This window comes from Sciurus vulgaris (assembly GCF_902686455.1).
Source record: "Sciurus vulgaris genome assembly, chromosome: 6".
Taxonomy (NCBI): domain Eukaryota; kingdom Metazoa; phylum Chordata; class Mammalia; order Rodentia; family Sciuridae; genus Sciurus; species Sciurus vulgaris.
The window spans coordinates 132,742,308-132,769,892 of NC_136466.1; the positions used below are offsets into that span (position 1 = coordinate 132,742,308).

General features: G+C 33.5%; 1 protein-coding gene across 2 annotated transcripts in view; it reads left to right on the plus strand.

Moving 5' to 3' along the window:
- Nucleotides 1–27,585, plus strand: part of HCN1 (hyperpolarization activated cyclic nucleotide gated potassium channel 1) — a 404,733-nt gene that overhangs the window by 32,047 nt on the left and 345,101 nt on the right. For both annotated transcript variants that reach the window (XM_079145911.1, XM_079145910.1), the window contains exon 2: nucleotides 12,413–12,836. In XM_079145911.1, the coding sequence (XP_079002037.1) occupies nucleotides 12,413–12,836 (424 nt within the window). The remainder of the gene's footprint in view (nucleotides 1–12,412; nucleotides 12,837–27,585) is intronic.

The window sequence follows — 27,585 nt, forward strand, 5'->3', positions numbered from 1 at the left end:
TGATTTAATTCTCATAAACACATTCTATAGGTTGATAATTCTCGTTTCATCTCTTCTGTTATTAAATGATGCCATATGGGTTTTGAAAGAATGAATTTTGAGTTAGTAATCTCAAAGTCCAACAGAATTGTTGCTTTTAGAACTGATATTTTTGACTCATAGATAAAATTGACTGGTTCTTGAGTCCTTTCTTTCTCCAATTAGCTCTCTGATACCAGGAAAAATCTCAGATTTTATTTCTTAGAGTTTTCTTTTTTTTGTTGTTTGCTTTTCTTTCTTTTACTGTTGAATACACCAGACACAGTCTGTGATTTAAATTACCTAAGATTGGAAGCCTTTTCTTTTAAATATAAACTGAAATGTACAAATCACAAATATATCTTGCAGAATTTAGCAAATACATAATTAATTTTAAAATTTCCTCTATGTTTATTGGCCTAGTTAGAAAAGCAGGAACTACTTCTACCTACTAAAGGGATTCAGCTCTCTGAATGCTTGAGCAATGTCTTATTGTGGGTATGTTTTCTGTGAACAAAGATGGTTAATAAGTCCAATGAACAATGAGGAAGGGATGAAAAGAAAGGGGACAAAACATATTTTTAATGACACCTACACAAAACATACATACATGAGTTCTTTTCAGGGATCAAAGTGAATGGGAGTGGGTATTCATCTGATTCATTTGTAGGTGACTGAAAATTTCTCATTGTACTGGCAGTTCTGCTTAAAATATGCCCTACCGCTTGTGTGAATTGCCAGATAATTACAGAAGCTTGGTCCTCAATTCTTAAATACTACACAGCAAATGTTGCTCTGCCCACACACCCTCGGTATTTGTTGCAGGCCTAGGAGCATATGCTCCTGGTAGAATCATTTTCTTCCCTGACACGTCGCCCATTCTCCTCCTCAGATAATACGCAGCTGCCAGTGGGTGAAACCCTTGATGCAGCTCAAGTATTCAATAACATCTCTAAACATTACTGCTGTAGGGGAAAAACAAGCTAAATGGAAATGGCATTACTGTGTACCCATTCCGGGTTCTAGATCTGTGGCAATGAATACCCTTTAACTTCAAAAATCTGCTGTTAAAACAAGTTGCTATTCATTGCTTTAAAAGAAAGCATTTTGAAGGAGATATGTACTATAATTCATAACTACAAGCAGAATTTGACAAGTGTTTAATGGAAATTGCGTTTGATCACATGCTTGGCTGTCCTCCATTGTGATCATGCATGAAAACAAGGACTTTAAAATAAATGAAGATGAAACTTATGTTTAAAATTTATTTTATATCATAAAAGCTAAAACAATAGCTAAAAAATAAGTATGCCAGCAGAGCTTTTAATTTTATCACATTTAATCCCTTCCTGGCTATGCTCCATCTAGTTGATTTGGTGTTCTTAGAGGAAACTAGGGAGATGTCATGCTCAGTGAATGCTTGTGTCAGACCAAAGTGAGTTCTTAGAGTTGAGTAGGTTGGTATCCATGAAACTCAGTTCAACCCTCTGCTGTTCCTCCACCGAAGACACAACCACTCTCCTTCCTGTGCTGAACACACTGCCCTTTCTTTAAGACCATCATAGAACTTACATTTTATGAGATTGTCTATCTTTCCTAGACTGTGTCTTCCTGAGGACAGGATTGTGTCTAATTCTCTTTATAAGGATAATGCCCAACCTAGGAAGCAGCATGTGTATGCTGATGAATTAAACATAATATTTGTGCTATAAATAAATATACAACCCCAGAAATCCTGAACCAATGCTGTTTTTGAATTTTCTTAGTATTAATTCTTGTTGGCAAATAGATGATGAGTTCTTCCCCACTTTTGGAAATTCAAAGTACCTTGTGTTCTATTTATGAACATCTTTAATTCTCTATTTTATTTAAATGCACATCCTCATTTTCTTATGAATTGTGAGGTGCATCAGGGCAGTATTCACTTTAATTTATATATATGCATTTCTTAAGTGCTCAGAACATTATCTGCTATCTACTAGAGAGCCAACACATATTCATTGGAACTTTTATAATATCACTATTTGGAGAGAATATTTGATATTAGAACATCTGAATTGACCCTGGTCAACATGCTAGTGAGGTATCTTTTCAGGTAAGTCTGAAAGAATTCAGAGATCCTTTTGAAATAGATTAATCCACAGTCCTTTTATTTAGAAGTGGTTATCATATGGGTAAAAAAGACAGATGGGCTATCACTTTGCTTTTCTGGGAATGTAGAAAAATTCTCACTCGTTTCTATGTTGAAAAGCACAGACACCAAAGGCCAAACATTGAGCTGGACCAGAAGCACACAATAGTCTACTCCCCTCCTGAACTTGGACCTTTCCTTGAGAAGACAACCATGTAAAATGTTTATTTTCTCAGACCAGTAGGGGCCTAATGAAGACATGTAAAGGTGCCACCACCGATGTCCTACTAAATGTGTGTTTGTTTGTGTTTTAATGCTCTCTTGGAATCTCTGAGGCAGTTTTCCAGACACTGAATCTGGTGGAAGAAGTGCAAGCACAGAAGCTGGCCGTGTGTTCAAAATTAGAGTCCGTAATTCTTGTCTATAAGAACTTAACAAAAGTTTTCAGTACAAATTCAGATACTATTTACTTCTTTAGTTGTACTGAATATCTAATGAGTATTACTTCACTTTTTATCCATAATGTTCACTTCTCAGTATTCAGTGAGATAATTATTATATTGGAAATCAAAATCATGGACACATTTCAAAACGCTCATAAAACATAGATATCTTAAAAATGTAAGGACACCATGAGACATTTAGATGTTGAGAGAAGGCAGTGAGAGAAGAATTAGTCTCAAGTCAAAAGCTACAAATTTGAATAAACCTTATTGTAGCTATGAATTAGAATTAGTCATCGTCCTTATTTTCAAAATATCACATGATGAAAGCATATCAACAGATATAAAGCCCTCTGCTACTGACAGTCATTCAACTCAGTTTCAAAATAAGAGCCTTCAATGTCTGTATCAAGGGAATATATTATCAGTAAGACAAACTAGTGTCAAGTTTTTTTATCTTTCTTTAGAAAAAAAGAAACTTTACTAATTTTTATTTTTTCAGAACTGGGGATTAAACTCAGGGATACTTTACCACTAAAATGCACCCCAAGCCCTTTAATTTTTATTTTGAGTTTCTGAGACTGCCCTCAAATTTGCAATCCTCCTATGTCAGCCTTCCATGTAGTAGGATTACAGCCATGTGCCACTTCTACAAAATTTTATAGCAGAGGTAATGGTACTAAACACACTTCTGTTGAGGATGATGTGACCACTAACAGCACTTTTATTTTCTTAAGAGAATAAAATGCCTAGAATCGCAAGTAGAAATTAATTTTTTTTAAAAAGTCACTCAATGGTCAATTAAATACAAATGCTTCGAGGCTAAGAAGTACTTTTAGATTGGACTTTTTGAAGGACTCTAAATTTAAACGAGGAGCTATTTTATACACTGTTTCTACTCACCCTTTATAAATTAAGGATTTCTCTTTTTATGGAAAATCTACATGTCATCATAAAGATAGAATACTGCAGCATCGACAAACCTAATGTGGAGAGAGTTCTGCTCCATTCTGTATGGTTTGATTAAAGCCGTAGACTACAGAAGTAAATTCATTGGTGACAATTAGGGGTAAACAGATGTTTGAATTCAGCAAACTGCATATTGTGGCCTTAATTTGAAAGTGAATTTGAATGACATAATCAAAGTACCCTTGAATGACATCTTTCTTCCTGTTGTCTAAGACAAGAAGATTAGAAGAGTTTAAAAATATGCATCTTAATTAGACTACTCAAGGAGAAATACAAAAGACCTATATCTAATTAATTTCTAAACCATCCAAAAGAACAATATTCATATATTTTAACTAAAATCTTGCAATGAAATAATAAGCACTCATTAACACAGGTGTGATTAATTTGGAATTTGATCATTGACAAATCAGCAACACATGCGCACATATATATTATTTGCTAGGCAATTTAAATATAAGGAAGATTGGCATTTCCTTTGGTTGGGGATAGGAGCTAAAAAGTATTTTCAGATATTACCTATTAAGTGGTCTTTATTTATCACATTATTATCAGTATCATATTATAGTAAAATATTCACTGTACTCTAGTAGGTGCATTCTGATGCTAGAAATTACATTGGGAAATTAAGATAGGAACTTATGGTAGGGAGGAGATCAATCAACTCCAACTGAATAGGGTGGAGAGGGGTACTGTGAAGGAATTGGAATGTAATTTGACTAATGAAGTGATATCAGGATATACCAAGTTTAGGTTTTATTAAAAAAATACCTCAGATAACATGTGTTGGGGAATGGTAAACAAAAGGGGATCTGAATAACAGATACTGTTAAAAAATTTATCATGGAATCACAAATAAAAAGATATAGAATTGTTACATACTTTAGAGGATTTTTGTATGACTATTTCATTTTGTAATCAAGAGGAAAATCTCTTGTATAGAAACAGGATGCAATTTACTGGGATAAGTAGAATGGGAAAATTTAGTAAGCAGAATAATGATATAAGAACTTCACTCAGGAAGGTGGAAGTGGGACTAAATGAAAAGCTGAATAGGTAAACTATTGTATTAGAAGAAATATAGAGCTGTGAAAATGATCAAAAAGTCAAGCTGGGCAGAGGGATGATTCAGGGATAATTCTTAAGTTTTATGCCTAATGGGTGGATGAAAGGAGAATAAAAAAGCTATGTTATAATAAAAAATAAATAAAAAAATATCAGACACATTATGTTGAGGTCATAAGATTAATTGGTTTGAATTTTATCCTATTGAGGTGAGATTTAGAGGCCAAAAAATAGTCAGGATGTATTTTGAAATGCACAACTTCAGCACAGAGGTTAAGGCCAATAATAAACTTGAGAAGCATTTATATTAACTGATTAAACTTCAAGGAGTTGATGAGGCCAAAAGAGATAGTGAACAGAAGGAAGGAAAGTTGAAATAGGGTCATCATGTAGAATGCCCACACTAATGACCAAAGATCTTGCAGAAAACCTTTCTGCTAAAAGAGAAAATATGAGTGAGAAGCTGTGATAATGTGGAACCAGGGAAGTCAAAAGTTTAGGAGAGTTTCAAGTAGGAGGCATAAACAGTTAAAGTCATAAAATTCCACAAACAAGTTGAGGAACTGTGTAAGGCCATTTATGTTGTCAGTTAGAGGGTTGACACACAAAGAAAAGGTGAAGTTAGGGAAGTAAATAAACAAAATTAGTTTAATTTGTCTGGATTGGTATAGATTTTTGTGCTTTCATAGTGTTTGAATTTCTATCTCATTCACACAATTAGCACATAAAGTATTCTTACGAAAAGTTATTCTCATATACCATTCACATGATTGGATAAAATAATACACCATCCACCAGTCTTATGTTTTTAGGGTAAATTACTGCTTTACTAGAAAATACCTAAATGCATTTAACTATGTCTTAGTTTTATCTCTAAATTGGCTAAACTTTCCCTCAAATGAGATCGCTTAGAAAATTTTACTATCTTAGGAGAACTAGCATTTTTCCACTTCAAATTGCCTATATTTTAGTTGCCTGCATTTTCTGATATCTTTTCTTCTCAACCTCAACAGGCAATAAATATGTCCTTGTGAAATATCAAAGTATTAGATCAAAAAACAGACCTGACCAAGGAAATGCTTTTGCAAAGCTTATTCAAAGGAATGTATTTTATCTAAGTCCCAGTGTGAATATTCTCTGTGTAAGTAGTGGAGTTGACCTGGTGACTGTGAAGTTTGAGAACACTTCAGATCAAGGTTCAGGCACTGACTGCTGGACCAGAAAAGGTGAGCCACCACTGAGAATAGTAGAAAGAGGATCCAGTATTCAAGAGAAGGCCTTTTTATTTTTCAGAAGATATGTGCCCAATCACTGGGCTACTAATTGGACTTTTAAAAATTGAGCAGTTTTAAATGAAATTTGGATCATAACTGTGAGGACTATGTGTTGTCTTAAAATTCAGCCAGGTATTAGCTTATGTATGTTCTTTTTTATTTACTTAGATTGATAATAGAGTTGATACAAATGTATGCCCAATTTGTGATTTATATCTAAAAATAAAATTTAATGGAGGCCTTCTTTGGGAATTTTGCCTGTTTATTTCCTTTAGGAGTGAATCTTAAGAGTCAGTTGACGGGACAGTTTTATTGTAACATTTAGTTTCATAGAGAAAAATGAGAGCCATAATGAATCTAGAACTGTGTCAGGAACTTAATGAGAAGTCTTTTTCTCCTTTTGGCTTTATGACAAATATTTATTTCACCCTAGAGAAGGAAGAAGAGAACCATTCATTCAATATTTAGAGAGAATATTGTAAAGGCAAGCACCTTCAGTAGCTAATTATGGCAATTGTTTAAACCACTTTGAGGCTTTAGGTTAGAAAAGTCTAACATTAGATGATTCAACCAGACCGGATAGCATAAGGAACTGAACAGGAGACTCTCAAGGACAGTGGGAAATTCTTATTGCAGAGGACAAAGAGTTATCTTTATTTACCACAATCCTTGGAGGGATACAAGTAGATAGAGAAAATGAAGCGTGGCTGAATTTTGGAAGTTTTTGTGGTTTAACATTATGACCTAATTTTTACAATGTTACTTCCTCTCTTGTAAATATCTGTAGGGAGAAAATAGATTATTTACATAAAAGTAAGTTAAGAAAATTATTTCATTAGCAAATAATGTAGTTATCAGCAATAATATACTAATAATAATTGGAAATGTTATTTTATTTAACCTATTTTATTTTTTTAATTATCTCTTCTTTAAAGTATAAAGTAAAATAATTATCTAGATAGTATCTCCGCTGCAATTGTCAAGACTACTGATTTTTCAGTGTGTGTCCTCTGCTTTTGTGGTATTTTGGAGAAGGGAACTTTGTAAGTATCAATTTTTATCCCACTCCTTGATTTGATGGAGATTTATTAAGGAAGGAGAGGTAAGTGAAGAATCCTAGCAATGTTGATATCAAGTTTTGTGGAGACCAGGAACCTAAATCAGAATACCACAGAGATAAAAAGACAGAACACCCAAGCAACATTTTGGGATCTTGGCTCTACCTGGTTTCTACATAACAGTTCAATACTCCATACTTTGCATACATATTGCACTCAATTCTTTTGAAGAGCAAATCTGAGGATAGCAGATTATTTAAGTTCCTTGCAGTTAAATACCTAGTATTTGAATTCTGGTCTGCTTTCAAAGTTCATAGAAAACCTTTTATAAAATCTTTTTCCCTGGGCTGGGGATATAGCTCAGTTGGTAGAGTGCTTGCCTCGTAAGCACAAGGTCTGTGGGTTCAATCCCCAGTACGTGCATAAAAGTCTTTCTCCCTGGGGCAGGATGAATAGCAGAAGATAGACTTTATAATATGCCAAGTCAGAAGTCAAATCCAAAATTTTATTTTCTGACTGTCCAACATAAAAATATATTCTTAATCTCTTTGTTTCTTATTTACCATTTTGTTTTCTGTTTTATTTACTTTAAAATATTCCGTTACTAATGTTATTGACTCATTGTCTTATAAAAGTTTTCTTTAAATATTCTCACTAAAGTAAATGTTTCCGTTCAAAATTAAATTAATATATATTCTTAGCATTTGCTGTATTAGATACGGTCTGCATTGCAGTAGAAAATTAATAGAAGACAAAATATTCTGAACTTCAAAGAACTTAAATCCAGCAATGCAAGGACAGATGTTTACAAAATAAAACATAGGATAAAAATCATTCTGAAAATATATTACTTTGAGGGTTGAAAACATTAAGAATTGGGGAGAGGGAGAGAATAGTCAGAGCTCACAGGACTGGTTGGGCCAGTAAAAATACGCATGCATATATATTTCACTATGAATTTTCCCAAACCTATAGAATGTACAATGATGAATCCATTAGAACTCCAGGTGATAATGATATGTCTGGGTGGACTCTAAGTGATAATGAGATGCCAATGTAGGTTCATCATTTGTGGTCAATGTAGTTCCATCATTTGTGATTAATGTTCTGACATGGTGAGTGATGTTGATAATGGGGTTGGGCGTGATGCATCAGGTCAGGAGGCATATGAGAAACCTATCTACCCTCTTCCCCAATTTTGTTGTCCTTTCTGTTGTTGGTACCAGGGATTTAACCAAGGGCAATTAACCACTGAGCCACATCCCCAGTACTTTTTATTTTGTATTTTGAGGCAGGGTCTTGCTAAGTTGCTTAGGGCTTTGCTAAGTTGCTGACACTGGCTTTGAGCTAGTGATCCTCTTGTCTTAGCCACCCAGGCCACTGGGATTACAGGTATATTCAGACACCTGGCTCCCTCTGCCCAATTTTACTGTGAATCTAAACCTTTCCTAAAAACATAGTCCATTAAAACAAAAACAAACCGCCCCCCAAACAAAAGAAAAAGAAAAAAAAAAAAATCCTGAAAAACTCGTTTTTCAGAATGGGGTTTGACGGATTGGTAGAATGCTAATTAATAGAAGGTTGGATAGAGCAAGTGACTGTATCTCCTGTTTGTGTATCGATGTGCATGATGACAAAGCACAAGCATTTGGGATACTTGTCATAATTTAAAGAAGAAACCGGGAAGGGTGGAGAAGACCAGATCACAGAATTTCTTCAAAACCAGATTAACTTGATTTTGTTTAATTAAGAAAGTCATATCATACATAAATGGAATATAACTTCTCATTCTTCTGGTTGTACATGATACACACATATATTGTTGATAGAAATGTACATAGAGCCATTATGGAAAACAGCATGAAAGTTTCTAAAGAAATTAAAAATAGGTCTACTTTGATACCCAGCAATCCAAAAGGAATGAAATCACCACAATGTAAAGATATCTGCATTTTTATATTCATTGAAGCGTTATTCACAAAACAGGGAAGCAACCTGAGTGTCCATCAATAAACAAATGGATAAAAAAATCATAGTGCATTTATATTCAGTGGAATATTACTTGGCTCTGGAAAAGAACACAATCTAGCCTTCAGAATATGAATAAGCTAGGAACATATTATACTAATTCAGATGCAGAAATAAAACATTACATTGTCAAAAAAAAAAAAAGGTCATTAATAGATTTTGACCTGGCATGTTACATTTAGGTAGCTTATTTTGGGACTGGTTGGGTAGCACTCATTAGAAAACTCATGAAGAATTCTAAACAAGAGATAGCACTGGCAGAATCAGAGTTATAACAATGGGAATGGAAAGAGGGGATGGATTGGAAAGACGATTTGGTTAATAAATCTGCGAGACATAGAAGAGGAGAGCCTGGGTAGCCGACAGAAAATTTCAGAGCAAAGAGTTCCGAAGACTAACTCACGGACAGTTGGGTAAGAGATTCTCCATGAGGTCAGTTTTCAGAAATACGTTTATGGCTTGAAAACAAAAAAAAAGAACAAAAGCCCCAGAAGTTATATCCTACTTCCAGTATGGATAATAACTGTATTTTTTTGACTACCTAAGGAATGAATCTGTGTTAATCAAAGAAAGTACTATATTATACAAAGACTATAACCAAATCTGTGTTTATGCTTATAAAAGAGTCAGTGATACTCTAAAGGACGTTATAAGGATTAATGGAGCTTCATATTGATACTGAATATCTAATGGCTTCAGTACCATTAATAAAAAGCTATGGTGTGGTGAACATTATCACAATAATGTAGACTGGATGACACTTTATTCTTTCCTTCTCTATTGACCAAGAGAGATGGCATATTAGTTTTCTTCAAAAAAAGTTTCTACCTCAGTGATGGAAATACAAGAATGTCTGTAGTTTTCAATGGCTACTCCTGAAAAATTGGATTTCTTTTGATAAGAAAGGAAGGATTAAAGGATAGTGACTATACCCACAGCATTGCGTGACAGTTTATATAGGTCAGGCCCTTTTAATTGCATATATCATTTTATTTTATCTTTTTAATCCATAAAAATTAAGCATTTGATTCCCTAATAATCTTAATTTTACAGACGAGAATATTTAGGATAAAGAATTTATGTAACTTACCTCCACCTTTAAACAGCTCATAAGACTTTCTGAATGAGGACAGCCACCATGGGAGCTTGAGGGGCAAATGAATGATTTCAACACATTTTGTTTTTAATTCAAAAGTTGAAAGAAATGATTTGTTTTATTATATGTGAATATCGTGATGTGGTTATGATTTTTATTTTATTATTTTTTAATTTTTACCCGATACACAAAAGCACAAAATTTGTACATATTAGTGGAGTATCATGTAATACTGTTAACATATTTTTAAGTGTTGGAAAAAAGAGCCTTGGTGATTCATTGTATATGGGGTTGGGTAGATTTATGACCAGGAGTTACCTAGGATGGCTCCAAAATTTCTGGTTTGCAAAGTACCTATGAAGTTGCTTCATTCCCTAAGATAGGGAACAAGTGAGGAATGTAAGGGGGGAAGGGAGAGTGTGAGTTTGACTTAGATATACTGTTTGAGATGAGTGTGAGACATGCAAGTGGATGGATTTAATAGGCTGCTGGTTATGAGGCTCTGGAGTCTTAGAAGACAGGAATGAACCAGAGATAAAGCTTTTAGAGCCATCAGTTACAAATTAATCATTAAAGACATGGATGAATAGATAATATTGTCCAAGGAGCGCGTGTAGAATAGAAGATGAAAGGGCTTTGTGTGACACACAGGAGAAAGCAGTCATCAAGGGAACTGCAGAGAGAGAAACTCACAGAAGAGATGGATATGAGTGTCTAGAAGTGAAAACTCTCAGGGTACACATAATTTCATTTTAGAGCTCAGTGATGTCATATCTTTCCAAAGCAGTTATTGCAATATTGCCTCTCTTCTACATCTCTCCTCTGACCTTAGAGTATTAAGTGACACTTTTTGCACTTCCATTAAGAGAGAAGAAAAATAAAGAAAAATATTTCTTTTAAATTTCTAGTGCATGATGCATGATGTATGATTTACTTGAGTATCTTATACTTGTTCATAAATATACATTTAAGTTTTAATAGCAGTAGTGGTGAAATCTTCAAGATGACAAACCTTTGCATAATCTTGGGACAAGAGACAAGGGAGAGAGGGCCTATTACAGTTGTTTCTTATACTACTACTTTTATCCCAGGAGTCATTCATAATTAAGGATAATACTAACTTCAAAAGGCTTATGGAAATGTATACCTTAACAAGATGTAAATCTAATCTAATCTAAGTCTAATTGGATAACTAATTTAAAACAAAAATTTCTTGGTTAACAGACATTTATATCATAGAAGTTTACATTATTTATACAGTAAAAAGTTCCAAGGATAATATCTATGACTAGGATAAAGCAAATCATGTTTCCAGAAACAATTTTATAATTGTACATTTGTTAGTTGATTAGCTTTTCCCTTTTTGTAAGAACATATTTACTATCACAATTATAAATAGTTATTACTTGGTTGGTTAACTGCAATGTCAACAGGTTTTGAGAGAACCCTTACGAAAATAACATTATAAATACTTTTGATTAAGCTATATAATCTTGAAATAAAGTTTCTGAATTTCTCCAAATTTTAATGTAAGTTGATATAAGACTGTTCCAAAATGTAGTTAGGAATCATAGGCATGTTCAAAATTAAATTAGAAAGTCTAAAGAAATAAATTGTTCTGAAAAATAGTGCAATGTATTTAAAGGAAGAAGTGATCAAAGTTCAGATTTTAGGTAGATTCTAATTTCAAATTTGGAATAGAGTCTGTTCAATTCTTTTCTGCATCAGACCAAAATTAATTTTCTTATTTTAGATAGAAGAAGAATAAAACATAAATATTTGGGAGTACTGTAAAACTGTAAGCTATGTTAGGAACCATGGCAGAGATAAACTTGTAGCACCAAAGTTTTTAGAGCATTCTACTTATTAGCATTTATTCTAAACTACAATTGGTAAATTTGACATACAACCTGTTTCCAAACACCTCTGAAAAAACAAATCTTCCCAAAGGCAATTATTTTAAATCTAAGGTAGAATCTTCTACTCTTACATTTTTTTCTTGTTTCCATCTATATTTTGCATTAACCATGTAAGAAGATAGCTTTTGCCTCTTTATTAAATAAACAGGGGTATGGATGTTCTTGAATTCTGTAAGTATAATGACTATAATAATTTTATAATTCTATAATTATAATGCCTTGGTTTAGGAATATATTAGTTTTCCTTAAAATTCAATGTGTTGTCATTGAAGGAATTATAGTGTTTAAAAGCATTTCTTTGTTCTCTGATTTGTATATTTAACTATAAATCAGTAATATTTTTATGGGAGAAGGAGAATGAGCTGGTTATTTTCTACATTTGAAAATCTAATTATTTTTTATTTGTTGTAGGTTTTATTGGGATTTAATAATGCTTATCATGATGGTTGGAAATCTGGTCATCATACCAGTTGGCATCACATTCTTTACAGAACAAACAACAACACCATGGATTATTTTCAATGTGGCATCAGATACCGTTTTCCTATTGGACCTGATCATGAATTTTAGGACTGGGACTGTCAATGAAGACAGTTCTGAAATCATCCTGGACCCTAAAGTGATCAAGATGAATTATTTAAAAAGCTGGTTTGTGGTTGACTTCATCTCATCAATCCCAGTGGATTATATCTTTCTTATTGTAGAAAAAGGGATGGATTCAGAAGTTTACAAGACAGCCAGGGCACTGCGCATTGTGAGGTTTACAAAAATTCTCAGTCTCCTGCGCTTATTGCGACTTTCAAGGTTAATTAGATACATACATCAGTGGGAAGAGGTAAGTCACTTTTTTTTAAATCCACCATATCATGAGATTTTTACATTATGACATTTTGAATATAAATGTGCTATGTGTCATGAATTATATGAAATTTGAGTAGTAAAATTTATTTGAGTACTCTTTTTGGTGCATAAGTAATTTATTTGTATCTCCAAAAGATATAAGATCAAATACTGAATTTGGATCAACTGAAAACAATTAGTGATTATAAAAAACAACCTTATGCCAGTTTAATATACTTAAAACAAATCCATTTTAATTAATATATTTTAATCCTAATCAATGCAAATTCTCTTCTACCTTGGAAGACTCTTTGCATCTAACAGGAATTTATGAAGTACCATCTTTGATAAAGATGTGTAGGGTCTGATTGCTATCTTGTGTATCAGGAGCTCAAAAAGATAGTAGTATGGTATGTTTCCTGTAATATTGAAATTTCATTGAATATGTGTTTGAAGACAATACATTGTTAATTCGAATATTTCCAAATTGCATATATAAAGACTTTGATTTCAGAATAATACTTCTGCTCATTATTATGCTTTGCCTACAGTTATTTATTATAGTTCCTTTCTATTAGTTTGCTTTATAATACTGAAAAACAGCATACCCAGGAGGGAAATTACTACATAGAAAACACTAATAGTACAGTGAATAAATAGAGTGTGCCTGGCCAATCAGGCCTCTATTTTGCTAAATAGGGCACCTGCTGTTCTTAGGCAATGGGTGGGACCAGAAAGAGCTCAGCCAACTGGAGTTTACAAATGTACCATCATCAAGCAAACAAGTTTATGTGCCTACTTCCAAAGTCTTTATATTAACCTTTGTGACTTCCTTTTCTTTCTAAATCCACCTTTTTACATTAATTATAACCTGCATTTATTGTCTGCATAAAAATGAGAGCCAGAAAAGTCTCTAGAGTGCCTAAACCAGCACTAATGAAAGCAGTGTTATGTGAATTGTTGCTTTGCTCCCTACAGAAGGACTTTTTAACATTTTCAAGAGAAATTATGCCTTTAAACAAGTCATGAAATGGAAGTTCTGTTTGCTTTCCATGTGGCTGTGGCAATGTTTTGTGTGTGCTTGTCAATGACACTTTGGTTCACAGGATTTTGGGAAATGACTTACAATAATAAAACACTGCATAATACACGGATGAAAAGGCACAAAAATGGATGATTCTTAAAATATGGATATGGGATATCTTTAAAATCCAGGGAAGCACATTTGAGAAATTGGAGTCATCTTGTAACTTTTCTCTATATAGCACATTCCATCTAAAGTGGTATTAATGTTCAGTTCTCAAAACTTGTTTCATACTAATTTGAGATTAATGTTGAACCAAGATGATACTTGATAATAACATCTAATATTTATTGAGGTTTTATCTTATGTTAAGAAATATATTTGATTTTTCACTGAACCTTCCTAACAACCCAGTGAGATAGAGAAGCAATTTTTAATCATCATTTTACAGATGAGGGCAATTATATACAGAATGGTAACTTGCCCAGATTCACAGAGCTGGTAAGAGCTGGGGATGGAATTCAAACCTTGGCAACCTGACACCAGAGCCAGTGTTCTTACCCTGAAAATCTATACATATTCTCATGATCATGTGTACTCTTTCTATCATAAACACTTTTATATTTCACCATTTTATGGATTGTTTAAGAAACTGAAGGGAAGAGTTTAAGACTGCCATTCGTGCAACATAATAGGATTGAACCTCTTAAAATAAGGCCACAAAAATATTTTAACAAATAGCCTGTGAGAAAAAAAATACAATATGAATAACCTGTCAATTAAAAAATACAGTAGGCAATGTGACTGACTATTTTTAATGTCCTGTAGTTTTAACCCAGTTACCCTAGAGAATGGCAGCAGGATGAACAGATGGCATCCTATCAGATAAAATGGCAGGCCATGTGGTCAAGGAGGACACTCCTTAACACAGATGCCCTCTGTTCTTGGCAGTAGTCACAGGCCCCTAGATCTGTATAACATGTCAGTGTCTTAAAGATGCCATGATATAATTCAGGAGCTTGGGCTTGCTGCCATTATTATTGTAACATGCAATTTAATATGTAGTTACAAACATTTGGTAACCAAATGCTTTCAGGACAGAGTTGTGAATTGGCAAGATCTTTTTTATAAACAAATGACCTTGGAAACAAATGAACAATAAAAGCATTTAGATGAAGAATGTTATCTTGATTATATGATAGGCTCTTATTATGTAGCATGGATGTTTAATTCCTGTTAGCAGTTAATACAGTTAAAACAGGAAAGACACAGAATCATAATCCAGAATTTAATACCTACACATTCAAATCATAATCACAAAGAAACTTGAATGGCTCCCAAACCTTCAACTCTGTACCTGATTTTGATAAATGCCACCTGGATGTATTTAGAAGTAGAAATACAACAAATAAATCAAAAGTAGCTCTGTGAGCTTTTAGAATAAGACTACAGAGGAAGATGTCTTGAGTTCACCCACATGTCTTTGAGTTCTGAGTGTTTTAGTACCAAGCTGGCTAATGCTAAATTCAGCAAATTTGGGGAAGTAATGTGTGAAGTCTGGAAGCTGCCACTGTTCTAAATGAATCATTCCCGAGGAAAACGGCTACCTTCCATAGGAAACTGCTTCCATCTTCAGCAGTACTTAATTCTTTTTTTTTTTTTCCTAGTCTGAATTAGCTCCACTGAAAAGCAACAGAGAACCCTAAATCCAGATAAAAAAGAGAAATATTATCAATGAAATATGGAAAGTTTAATACATAGCTCTTATGTTATATTAAGTGTAGCGGTTAATATAGGAGGAAACAGCCGATTTGGACAACTAAGTTACGAAATGCCATAGTGTGAAGCTGTCAGGAGGGAAGCTGTTTTTAAAAGTCAATTATAAAAGATCAATGTCTTTAAGATACAGAAATAGAGCGCTCTGACACTAGACTGAAGTTTTATATATATTGTCAGATGAGGTGAAAATGTGAGGTCATTTAGATAAATCAGGCCAGAATATTCTTTTTCCAGTAATTTCTAGAAAGCTGAGGTGAATCTTTCCCACTTTTACATTCTTAAAAATTTTTCCCCTTAATTCTTTGTTTTGTTGTATTTCGCTAGTGACTGTGATCCAAGCCAGATTGCTACTTTGTAACCTGTCGGAAGGAGAACTAATTCTGTATGATCCTTCTAAAAGGGACATATGGCGAGGAAATCCTTGGAAATTAAATGGAATATTATTAACAATTTGTGACAATCACAAGCCACTGAAGAGATAAAGAGTAGATTAAGAGCTTAGTGAATAGGAAATTATTTAGTTGGTAAAAGTGAAGTGTCCTAGGAACCTCAAGTGCCCCAGCTGCTGATCTCAGTCATTTTGTTAAAGGGGAGGTGACCCTTAACCTTTTTAGAAATTAAAAAAAAAATTAATTCAAAAGAGAAATACCATGTTGTAATGTTATCTATTCATAGGATTTCTATTCAGTGTCATAGAAAAAGTGTAAATATCTCCTGAGTAATATAAAAATGTGGGAAAATGTACCACTATACATAACTTTGACTTTATAATACATAGGCTTTATATTTTATCTTTTATTTCTCATTCTGTCCCCTCAATCCCCTTGTGTAGATTTTAGACATATCACAATTAACTACATACAGTTTGAAGTAGGAAAGAAGAGTAGTGGTTTTGATCTTCTTGTATGTCTGTAGCAATTTCAGGTGAATAATGTAACTTGAACATTGCCATGCTTTTCTAGCAACCAATATTAGATTTTTATGTTGATTTAGACATAGGCATATCTACAAATTATGTTTAATGACAGAGCATTCATAAGATTTTTAGTGCACTGGGAGTTAATGCACTTTAGTTTCTATCTTTGGTCAATTTTAGCACTTAAATGGTTTAGATTAGAAACTAACTCTTGTTACAAATTGTCTGTCTATAATTATTTGGTGTATATTGTAACTACTCTGATCTTTTAGAAGCACATAAACGTGTAACACTTATCATAAACAAACAGCAGTGTTTCCTAAACCTGCTCTGTACTAGAACTCAGAGAGCCTCCCTGTTGCCTATCACATCAAATTTGTTTCTTTGCTGTGCCTTCAAACCCCTCCAGCATGCTATTCTCCTATCTCACCACTGTCACTTCATATTTTCACCAAAAAATTTTTTCCTTTTGTTTTTAAGTTTTATGATGCTTCTTGCAGAGAATGATTCTTTCTTCTATAATCTTGCATGTGCCACACCTCAGATTTGGAAAGTCTGTTTTTTTTTTTTTTTTCAATAATTTCTTTAAAAACCAGACTCAAACTCATCTCCAGAAATTATTCTACATGGATGGACTCAGCTCCACAATAGTACCTTTATATTGAAAAATTCTACTGGCTTTGCATGCATTTGTTCATGATATTAAGTAATGTATATTTCCCATTCTTCTTGCTGGGCATAAACATGTATAGGGAAGCATTAATATCAATTTTGTCCTTAAATCACCTTTCTATTCATACAATGTTGTAAACACAATAGATAATCAGAGTGTGCCTATTCAATAAATGCATGACAATTTTCTATGTTCTAAATCCAGTAAATAATTACAAAGGAGCACTCATTCTTCACTCCCAAGCATTTATTGAGTAGTGTCATATTTATGGTGTTGTACACAAGACTACACTGTGGATGGCAGTTTTGAAGGAAAGGCAGGCATTTGCGTAAATAATCATAGATGGTATGGTCAGCAGTGGCATGAGGAGGGAGTAAGCAACACAGTTTCTCTTGCATGAGAAGAGGCTGTCAAAGACACTTGAATTGAATTTTAACTGGTGCCTGGATTGCCAAGTTGAGCAACTGTGCTAGAAAGAGGAGTGCATTGCAATAACATACAAGGTGCAGGCAGCCTAACACCGTAGCTGCATATGTCCAGGGTGAGTTTGAAAGTATAGATGGAATTTGTGCTAATAATAGACTTAATAAGGTGTTATTAAGGCATTTTAGGCAGGGGATTTACATTTTAGAGTGTTACAGAGTGAAGGGGACTGGAGGCTGCTTAGGATAAAGCTAATACTACCAGTGAGGAGAGAGGATTATCACTTTCTCGTATTTTTTGCATATAGTTAGTGTCCAACAGGATACTTTTTTGAAAAGCTAAAAAGTGGTTCATGTTTACCAAGTACCCCTGCCCTTGAAATGTTTGTATCAGTGAATGAAATACAATGTCTAAGAAGTCTACTTTGCAGTGTTTTACGACTTCGATTATCAATCTTATTGGAGATTTTGGTTTTTTTGAGAGGTGGAATGAATTCTATACCAGAAATTTGTGATGTAGGTGTTTATTCCAACTGTGCCTTTATTTTCCATTTGATTTAAGAAGCATCATGGAAAGTTACTTTTTTATGCCTACAAACAGCTCAACTTTGAAGTTCAAATGAAATATTTAAATATTAACATAACTGTAATATTTATAAATACAATGTTCATTATGACATTATAGCATAGTGTATCTGTATCTATTGTCATCAACATTCTTACACATGTGTGAATGGTCTGATGTTTTCTTCAGGCAGATATTGATTCAGCTGAACACCACTAGGTGTCCTCTATCAGTTATGTTACTTCAGGGTTCTACATTCTGTAATACTAAAGTTATCCTTTTTGAAATTACTCATTTGCACTCTTTTGAATTGCTTATTTATTTCCAGAAAAATAAATGACTGTGGATATTTATACATGTAAAACTAGCTTCTATCTGTACTTTCCTCTCAGTTCTAAGTTTCTTCTCTAAAGGAATAGTTTATATTCTGAGAGAACTGTTTCACTATGATACTGTAGGTTTTTGAAAGTGATATTTTAACAAACACACTGAAATGCAATGTGATGAGTTCCCTTTGCATATGAAAACTTAATTCAAGGTAATCAGGAAGAGATTAAGATGTGTTTATGTGTGAATTAAGACACCTCATTTTATAAATGTACTTTGGTCAGTGTCTCGAGGCAGATTTGTATAATCCCAATGCTTTTGACATGGAAATCTCAGTTCAATGTTAGAATACAAAATCCAATTTGAAATATTCTGGTGTCTTATTTTAAGATTAAAATATGGAAGTTCCTTAATGCCCTGTGATTGGCCCCATCTGTATTCTTATTTTGCATGGTTTTCTACACTCCAAGATTATATGTTGATGACAATCAGATTTATGTACAGTGTTTCAAAGCTGTGTATCCTGATGTCACATGACAGACATCTCTACAAAGATATCCCATATACTCCAACTCACTATGATCATTTTTCCTTCACGGACCCTCCTTGCCCCTATTTCTTGTTGTCTAAGTCAGGAGTCTAAGAGGTATTCTCCTTCTCTTTCAATCTCCGCAGCTAGTAATAACCAAGTCCTACTGACTTTACTTCCTGAAGATGGTTCAAATCATTTTTCTCCTTCACTTGATTGTCTTAACAGCATCCTAGTTCCAACTATCTTCACTTGTCTCTCATTTGGATTTCTATAATAGAATCATAACTTTATTCTTGCTTATCTTCCCAGACACCCAAAAGTCACCTTTTAAGAATAAATCTTATCATATTAACCACTTTATGGAAATATTTATGTAACATTTTTTTATTACCATTATGATAAAAACCAACATTCAGGACCCTTTGAAACCTGATTGTGACCAGACTCTTGCTTCAACCCAGGAAACTCTTTACTAATTATTCTTTAGCTATGCTGAATCTCTTCAGTTTGTCAAATAAGCTGTTTTAAATCCTTTCCCTGTGTTGTTCATTTCTTCCAAGAACATTGTTCCTTTCACCAACCCCAACTTATTCATCACATTTTAAGTTAAGCATCACAACTAATCTCTTAAAGTTGGTTCCATCTGTAATAGATCTGGCAAAATTCCTTGTGATTTTTCTTTGTACCACTCATTGCTTTTGTAATTTCTCTTAAAATGTGCTTTTCTAGCTATATTCTGAATTTCAGAAAGGGAGAGACCACAGTTTTACTGTATCTTCAGCTCCTAGTGTAGTGTCTGAGAAAAAAACAGAGCATAAGAATATATGCTGTGCACTAATGAGGGAACAAAGCATGCAAATAAATGGAAGGAAGTCTAGAAGAGTAGAGGAAGGGAAAAGTGGAGGAGAGAAGAGGGGAGAAAAAAGGAAAGTACTGGGGAATGAACTGGAGCAAATTCTGCTATGTGCATATATGAATATGTCACAATGAATCCCACTATTATGATTATTTATAATGCACTAATGAAAACATAAAAATGATACATGCAAAAAGTTAAATTATGCTTTCAAGGGAAATTCAATTCAGTAAGAAACCTGCAAGCGTATTGATAACAATAACAGCAAAAAAAACCCACAGATAGACAAACAATAGAGTGGCTTAAGTCCAATATTAGAAGCATTTATGGCATAGACAACAAAGAAAAAGAGAACGACATTGTATCTGAGCATGTGATAGAGAGTATAAAAGGGGTCCTAGGAAACAATGCTAAATGTGACCACTTTCAAATATAAAGGTGGATGTATGTGTCCTTCCATGTGTTAAGCCTGAGAAGTATCCAAGAGAAGTTATGGAAAAGATCAATTTCTTCATTGATAGCATGTGAAAAATTATAATTTTTTGCCCAAACTTGAAGAATTATTTTGAGGCTCAAATGAGATGTTCCTGTTGATCATACTCTGAAACCATAAAATCTGTAGAAAACTAAGTTATTATTATTAAAACTGTTCCTTGTAATTTCAAATAGTGAGTTCATCCATTGGCCCTTTATTGTATTTACTCCTCTTTCACATACTGGAAGCAATATAAATGCTATTATGTGTTATTTCTGCTCCAAAATATATCAAATGAAGATTTCATGAAAGTAATATTTGACTCCAACAATTCTGGACTCAAGCCACTCTATTTTTGTGGATTCTTTTTTTTTTTTTTGCTTCATAAAGATTTCAAGTAGCACATGAATCAGACTAATTTAGGCCAGAGTACATTTAGCCTGAACATTTTGCAATGTTTTCTGGATAAATGCCTTAGTCTTTCCCATTATTGGGAAAAAGAATATATATATATATATATATATATATATATATATATATATATAATAGAAGTCATATACATATATAATAAAGTTATATATAATATATAAAATTGAAGTCATATATATATGACTTCTGCTTTTTAAGATTCATCTATGTGCTATTAGAGTGAAAGCTGAGAATGTCATTGGTTTGTGAATGTTGGAAACAATTTGTCATGTGCCTCTTATTTAAACTTAAAGTCTCTTTCTACTACCAGGGTGTCTTATAATAAACACGTGTTACTTTAATTATCTAAGTAATTATCTCAGTGAACAGGTCACTTTGGTAGGTCTTGTACAGAGTGCACCTGTCTATAAACAAGAAGGAAGTGATGAGATATGACTTACATTGAAAAATGGCACTCAAGGATCTTTTATTGTTACATGTAATGAAGTGAACTAAACTTACCTCAGAAGGAAGTGTTAAATATAATTATTGGTCATAAAGGGAAAATGAATGCTTTATATTGTCAAGTTTTAATAAATCAGTCTTTTACTTGTTCTAATACAATATCAAATGTTTGTTTTATTAATTTGAAATACTTGGACTACCCCTGAATAATTTAAAAGCAGTAGTTGATTCACATTTAATTGGGCAAAACATGATATTTGAAGTATATCAGAAATTGTCATATAAAGTCAGTTTTCAGAGGAATTATAACTGTGATGAAAGCTCAAGAATAAATAAAATTAGAACCCTCCAATTGCACTGGGTAATGGCTGAGCAAGACCTACTTTGGCTTCTCTTTCTTGCTGATGTATGCACTTTGGATTTTGTATTGGAGGAGTCGTGTCTTAGTGTGAAAGGAAATACATTTGGTTGGTTATATAATTCTGATGGCTATTTTGAGTTAAGTCTGCCATTTAGGCCATTTTTTTTTAAACAGCTAAAATCTTTTCTCATTGCATCTTAAAGTGAAAGTAGATACTGAGTAAGGATTTGGGAGACTAGTCTCTAGGCTCCTGATCACTCAAACCAGTAGTGAAATAAGGAAATACTAGCTATTCTGAAAGAATCTTATCCAAGTCAGGGGCTTGGGAATCAGAAAGATTTTCTCATGGAAACTGACCCTGGGTGAGGATATTTACAATAATGTGCTGTTTTGTCAATATGCTGTTTTCCTAGATGTTGTGGAATTATAAGTTGGGTGAACATATAAAACCAAGGGAACTAACTCTGAAATGATTCAAAATATACCTTGGTCAAGTCACTTCAGGACACTTTCTTTCTATTTCAAAATGTGAATGATGACTTCTGTTGGAGTTCTGAGGTTTCTTTAATAATAAAAGGAAATTCATATGAACGTGCTTTGTAAATTCTAAAAGTGAAAGTTGAAAAGCATATTGGTATAAGGTATAACTAAGCTGTCAAATTAATTCACTGATTCTTTCACAAATCTATAAAAAATGAAACTTTCCTAAGTATTCTAGATCATAGAGCAGAGATGGTGGAAGGGAGGGCGGGAGAGAGAGAAAGAGAGAGAGAGAGAGAGAGAGAGAGAGAGAGAGAGAGAGAGAGAGAGAGAGAGAGAGAGAGAGAGAGAGAGAGAAAGAAGAATTAGAAATATAGTAGCATATGCTTTGAAATTTATAATTGAGAAGCTGTAACTAGCTAATGCTGTATAGAAGTATGTTTGAGGAATCAACTAACTTTGTGGAGGTGGGTTTCTTAGTGTGGGAAGTAGTTGTCCATTATGTGAAAATACTCATTTTCACAAAGCTGAGAAAGAAATGTGCAGTTTAGCTTCTTCCAATTGACTGGCAATGAATTGCAAGCATTTCAAACCACAGGTTTCAATAACTTTAGCAATTAAAATGTTTTCCATTTTTATCTTGTCTGAAATTAAGAGAAACATAGCTTAGAAAATTTTTAATCTGATAGAATTTTGCTTCTCCATCTTCCCCTGCATACATTAATTGCAGAAGCAATGCGACTTTGTAATAACAATATTTGGCAATGAATGCTGAAAAAATGGGTTGGGAAAGAGTTATTGAATAATTTCTGGACTTGTGATGTTTTAGCCTTCCATTATTTTTTTACTTTAGAATATTGTTAGAACATACATAGATTTCAACTTCAAGGCCAAGTTACATAATGGATTCTTGAAATTCTAAGAGACTAGTTTCCTACTCTCAGATATTTCTTCAGAATTGTGACAGCAGTGACTAAAATTTCACCACAGCAAAATGATTCATTTATATTTCAAGGCTTTCACAGCTTCAAGAATATCCTATAAAACCTCAAATATACTATAAGCCATCAGCAGACAATACACCAGCAAGCTATTGGTTGACAGGTAGCTAAGAGTAGTTCTTTATACAACAAGGGAAGGTAGGTAAATATGAACACCACAATCAGAGCAAGAGGCTGCATCTGTGAGAGTGGTTCTGTCAGGAAATGGGCAGTTCAGATAAGCTGGCAGAGATGGCTGGAAGACACAAGTAAGGGATACAAAAATTTTTATTTCAGTTTTACTGAAACCTTCCCTGCTGCCAAATTATCTTCATTTGCCTAATTTCAAAGACTAATGTTTTGTTTCTAAGCATTATTTGGATTTACTAACTAAACCATCCATTCTCCTTCACATTTAGTTGAATCATTAGTTTAGATATTCCAAAAATTAGAAGATGACTCTATGGCTGTAAATGAAAAAAATTCTCAGTGAGCACATGTTCCTACAAAATGTTACTGTTTTTGAAAGAATTCTGTGTAGTAGCACATTTCTTAACTGTATGATTTTTATACAACCAGCTAGCATTGTATATATAATTGTATACAAGTTGTACTAAGTAAAAGCCTAGGCAGGTAAATATTTCATTGATTTACACATTTATACCTTTGTATTGTCATCAGATATAGCATTTAATCAATCATATATAATATAATATATATCTCATATAAAAGGAAATCAACAAACCTAACAGAAACACATGCATTTCCAACTATTGTAAATCATTGAAAGAAAGATTTCAAGAGTGATTCTAAATGTTCATCTCAGCTTAGTTGGAGACACTTCCACAATGACTTGTGACATCTTCTCAGAGAGCAGTAATGGGCACAGCAGCATTTGGGTTGGATGAGCAACATCCTCTAATTAGTTTTGTAATCAAAGGTTATTACATATCATGCTGTACTAAAATGTAGTTTAATGGAACAATTTTATTTAAAATTGTTTAAAAATCTTTATTTAAAATAATGTCAATACTATTTATTTAAAACAATTTGCAATACCAAAATTGCAAAACGACTTCCCTGTAATAGAATATCAAATATTCATTTGTGATGAAATCATGCAAATTTACGAGAGATCCATAAACATTGAAAAAAATTTTTAGGACTAAAGAACACTGTATTTTAATTTCAGAGGCCATATTATAAAGTCTGTAATCATTCTGAGAGAATTTAACAAAAAATTGAATTTATTTCTCTTTACCTATGTCTATCTTTCTGTTTTCTAGAGTATAGATACACTTATGAGAGACATATAACCAAAAAAATGTGATATTATAAATACTAAGAGAACAATTAGAAATGCCTAACAATTGCCAAGAAATGAACTGCATTCAGAAACTTGAGGGATCATAGCAAATGATTTATTCTGTAGTTGGGAAAACACCAGCCCCATTCAAAATCCATTTGTCTTCACATTTTCCAGTGAGTGTATTATGTCATTCATTTTCCTTGTACTACCTGGATTCTTGTTGCTGCCAAGTCACTTCTAACTTCTGTGACCGGTAGGGTTATTGTTGAAGCTATGCCCAGAAGAATCCATGCATTAATACATTCCACCTGCAAAACCAATGCATTCCATCCTCTAAAATCGACAGTCAAACAGCTCTTCAAAGGTACTACTGTTTATTGATATTTTTATTGTTGTTGTTCCTCTTGTTTTCAAGAGAAGCAGCTGGCATAGAAATTATCCAAAATCTCAGGTTAGAAAACCATATAAATTCTTCTAAGAAGTGAGGGATCAGAGGATCCCAGATATAATTAGCACTCTTAGGAAATTGATAACTTTCCTTGTGACCCAAGAAAGCAAATTCCTGCTAAGATTGAGTTTCTTTTATGAATTTCTTTCCTTTAAGAAAGCATTTTTTCCCCCTGAACTTCCTCCTCTGTCACATTTCCCATTAAAAGATTTGCTAAAAAGGAATGCCAGCAAAATATCTGTGAGTAATCTTTTATTATAACTATGGGAAAACAAATATAATTCTCTTATCAGGACACACATACACATACACACACACACACACTGGAGCCTTAGCACAGGGCTAAAGAAGTTCCATTTCAGGGAACCTAGATACTATAATCATTACATTGATCCTTGACCTGAAGGATGGAGTATTGACGGTGAAGAAACCAATATTATCCATCTGTTTTAGTCAACTTTGTGTGACTGACTGGAACACCTAACAAGAACAACTTAGAAACTTAGAGGAGGAAAAGTTTATTTTGACTCATGGTTTCAGAGGTTCAATCCATGCTTGATCAATTCCATAGCTCTGGGCTAGAGGCAGACCATCATGGTAGAAAGGCATGGTGGAAGAAAGGTGCTCAGTTCATGGCAGCTTCCGGAAGCAAAGAGAGAGGTCAGGGGAAGAGCCATAGGGAAGATATGCCCTTTCAGAGCATACCCCTAGTGACCCACATCTTCAAACAGTGCCCCATCTGCCTATAGTTACCACCTAGTCAGTCTATTAAAACTAGAATGAACTGATTAGCTTACAGCTCTCACGATCCAATCATTTACCTCTGAATATTCCTGTTTCCATAGGAGGTTTGTGGTACACCTCATATCCAAGTCACAGCACCAGCCTGTTGTTGGTTTAATCTATTAGCTACTTGTCTGTTTCATTTTTGCCTTCCAAAACAGGATCCCACCCCCACAAAAAAAGAAAAAGAAAAAAAGAAAGAAAGAAAGAAAGAAAGAAAAAGAAAATGGAAAAAAAAAAAAAAAACCCAAAACACTTATAAGGAATAAAAAAAAAGCAATTGAGATGATTAAATTCAAAATTCAAGAATGAACATTGCCAAGTTGGCAAAACATCATACTCAATTTGCAGAACCAAACATATCAGATTAATTTTTTCCTTTGTACCTAATACAAACCTCTAGATGATAATTTATTTGTTTAGTTATTTTACTTAACATGTAAAGTGAATGCTTCAGATTAAACATACAACTTGGATAAGATACCGATATAAAACAATCGACACAGATTTTTTTCAGCTCAGTTATGCAAAGCATGTTATTGTTGCGTACCTGAGGTTGCAGAATAAAATCAAAATGCCCTAGATTTGAGAGAGTATTACCCTCCAGCTCTAGGAGTTTCCAGAAATCTTGATCAACATCCCCCAGAATGTGATCTGCGAATTGTTAATTGTTTCCTGGAAACAATTGTTTTCAATATCGAAAGTGTTGTGCCTGCTAAGATATCTAAATACTGTCTCACAAAGGTCTACACATTGCTCCCATAATTGCACCATCATGGGTGGACTAGCAGTCCAGTTCATTCTTACCTTACATGTCGACTGACTGAGAAGCTTCCATTATGATCATTGCCAATCATTTTGACAGGGAGGGAGATAACGTAGGATCTCAATGGGTGACAGAATGATCGGACTCACAAGTAATACGTGCAGCTTCTTGTAACTCTTCGGCCAAAATTTGTTAAATGACCTCACTCAACCTTAAGAAATTCAGAAGGAATAATTCTACCATGTTCCCTAAAGGCAGAGAACTATTGCTTAATAGTACTACCTCAATAGTTGAAATATCTGAGAGATGGAGACAAGGTATGCCCTCAATGGATCATTAAATTTCCTTGTGGTTTAATTGCAAAAAATTGGAATCTGTTACAAGTACAATAAAAAACTAGCTCGATCTCTCTTTTTCTCCTCTCATGAATGTTTTTAGTCTTAGACAAATCTCTATCTAGCTAATGAGGACATGATGAAGCAAATGTGCCCTATTTTGTTATGATGTAGTCACTTTATTGTTCATTAATTCATTAACTTACTTATCTGTTCTTACATTTATTCAATAAATACAGGACTCATATGCCATACATGCAGATTACAATAGTGCATAAAAATAGTTTACATTCTTAAGTAACTTACGGTCTAGTAATATGACTAAAAAGCAGTTAAAATAAAGTGTCCTGTGACGGGGAAAATTACAGAGTTCTCTGTGAGAATTATCACAGTTTTGGAAGCTACAGAAGGCTTCTGGCAAGGAGTGATATCTGAACTGAGACTTATGAGTAAGATTAAGGGGAAAAAGAAAGAAAGATGTCACATCTAATGGGATATTTCTTAAACAAAAAGACATCGGTGTATTTTATAAGAAACTGAAGTCCATGTAGCTTGGGTATACATAGATGATTTTGGAAAGATAAGTTGATATTTTGAAAATCAGATTGAAGATTTTATGTTGAGGACAATAAGAAATCTTTGAAAAGTTTTTATGCAGAAATAGAAAATATTTAACAAACATATACTATTTACTTTGGAGCCCCAAAATATTCTAAACATTTAAAATATTCAGTTAATTAAGCCCTAAAACTACCTTATGAAGTAGATAGTATCATTATTATTGTAAGCAGAAGCTGAAGGAGAGAAAGATAACATAGTCCAAATTGGATAGTTAGTATA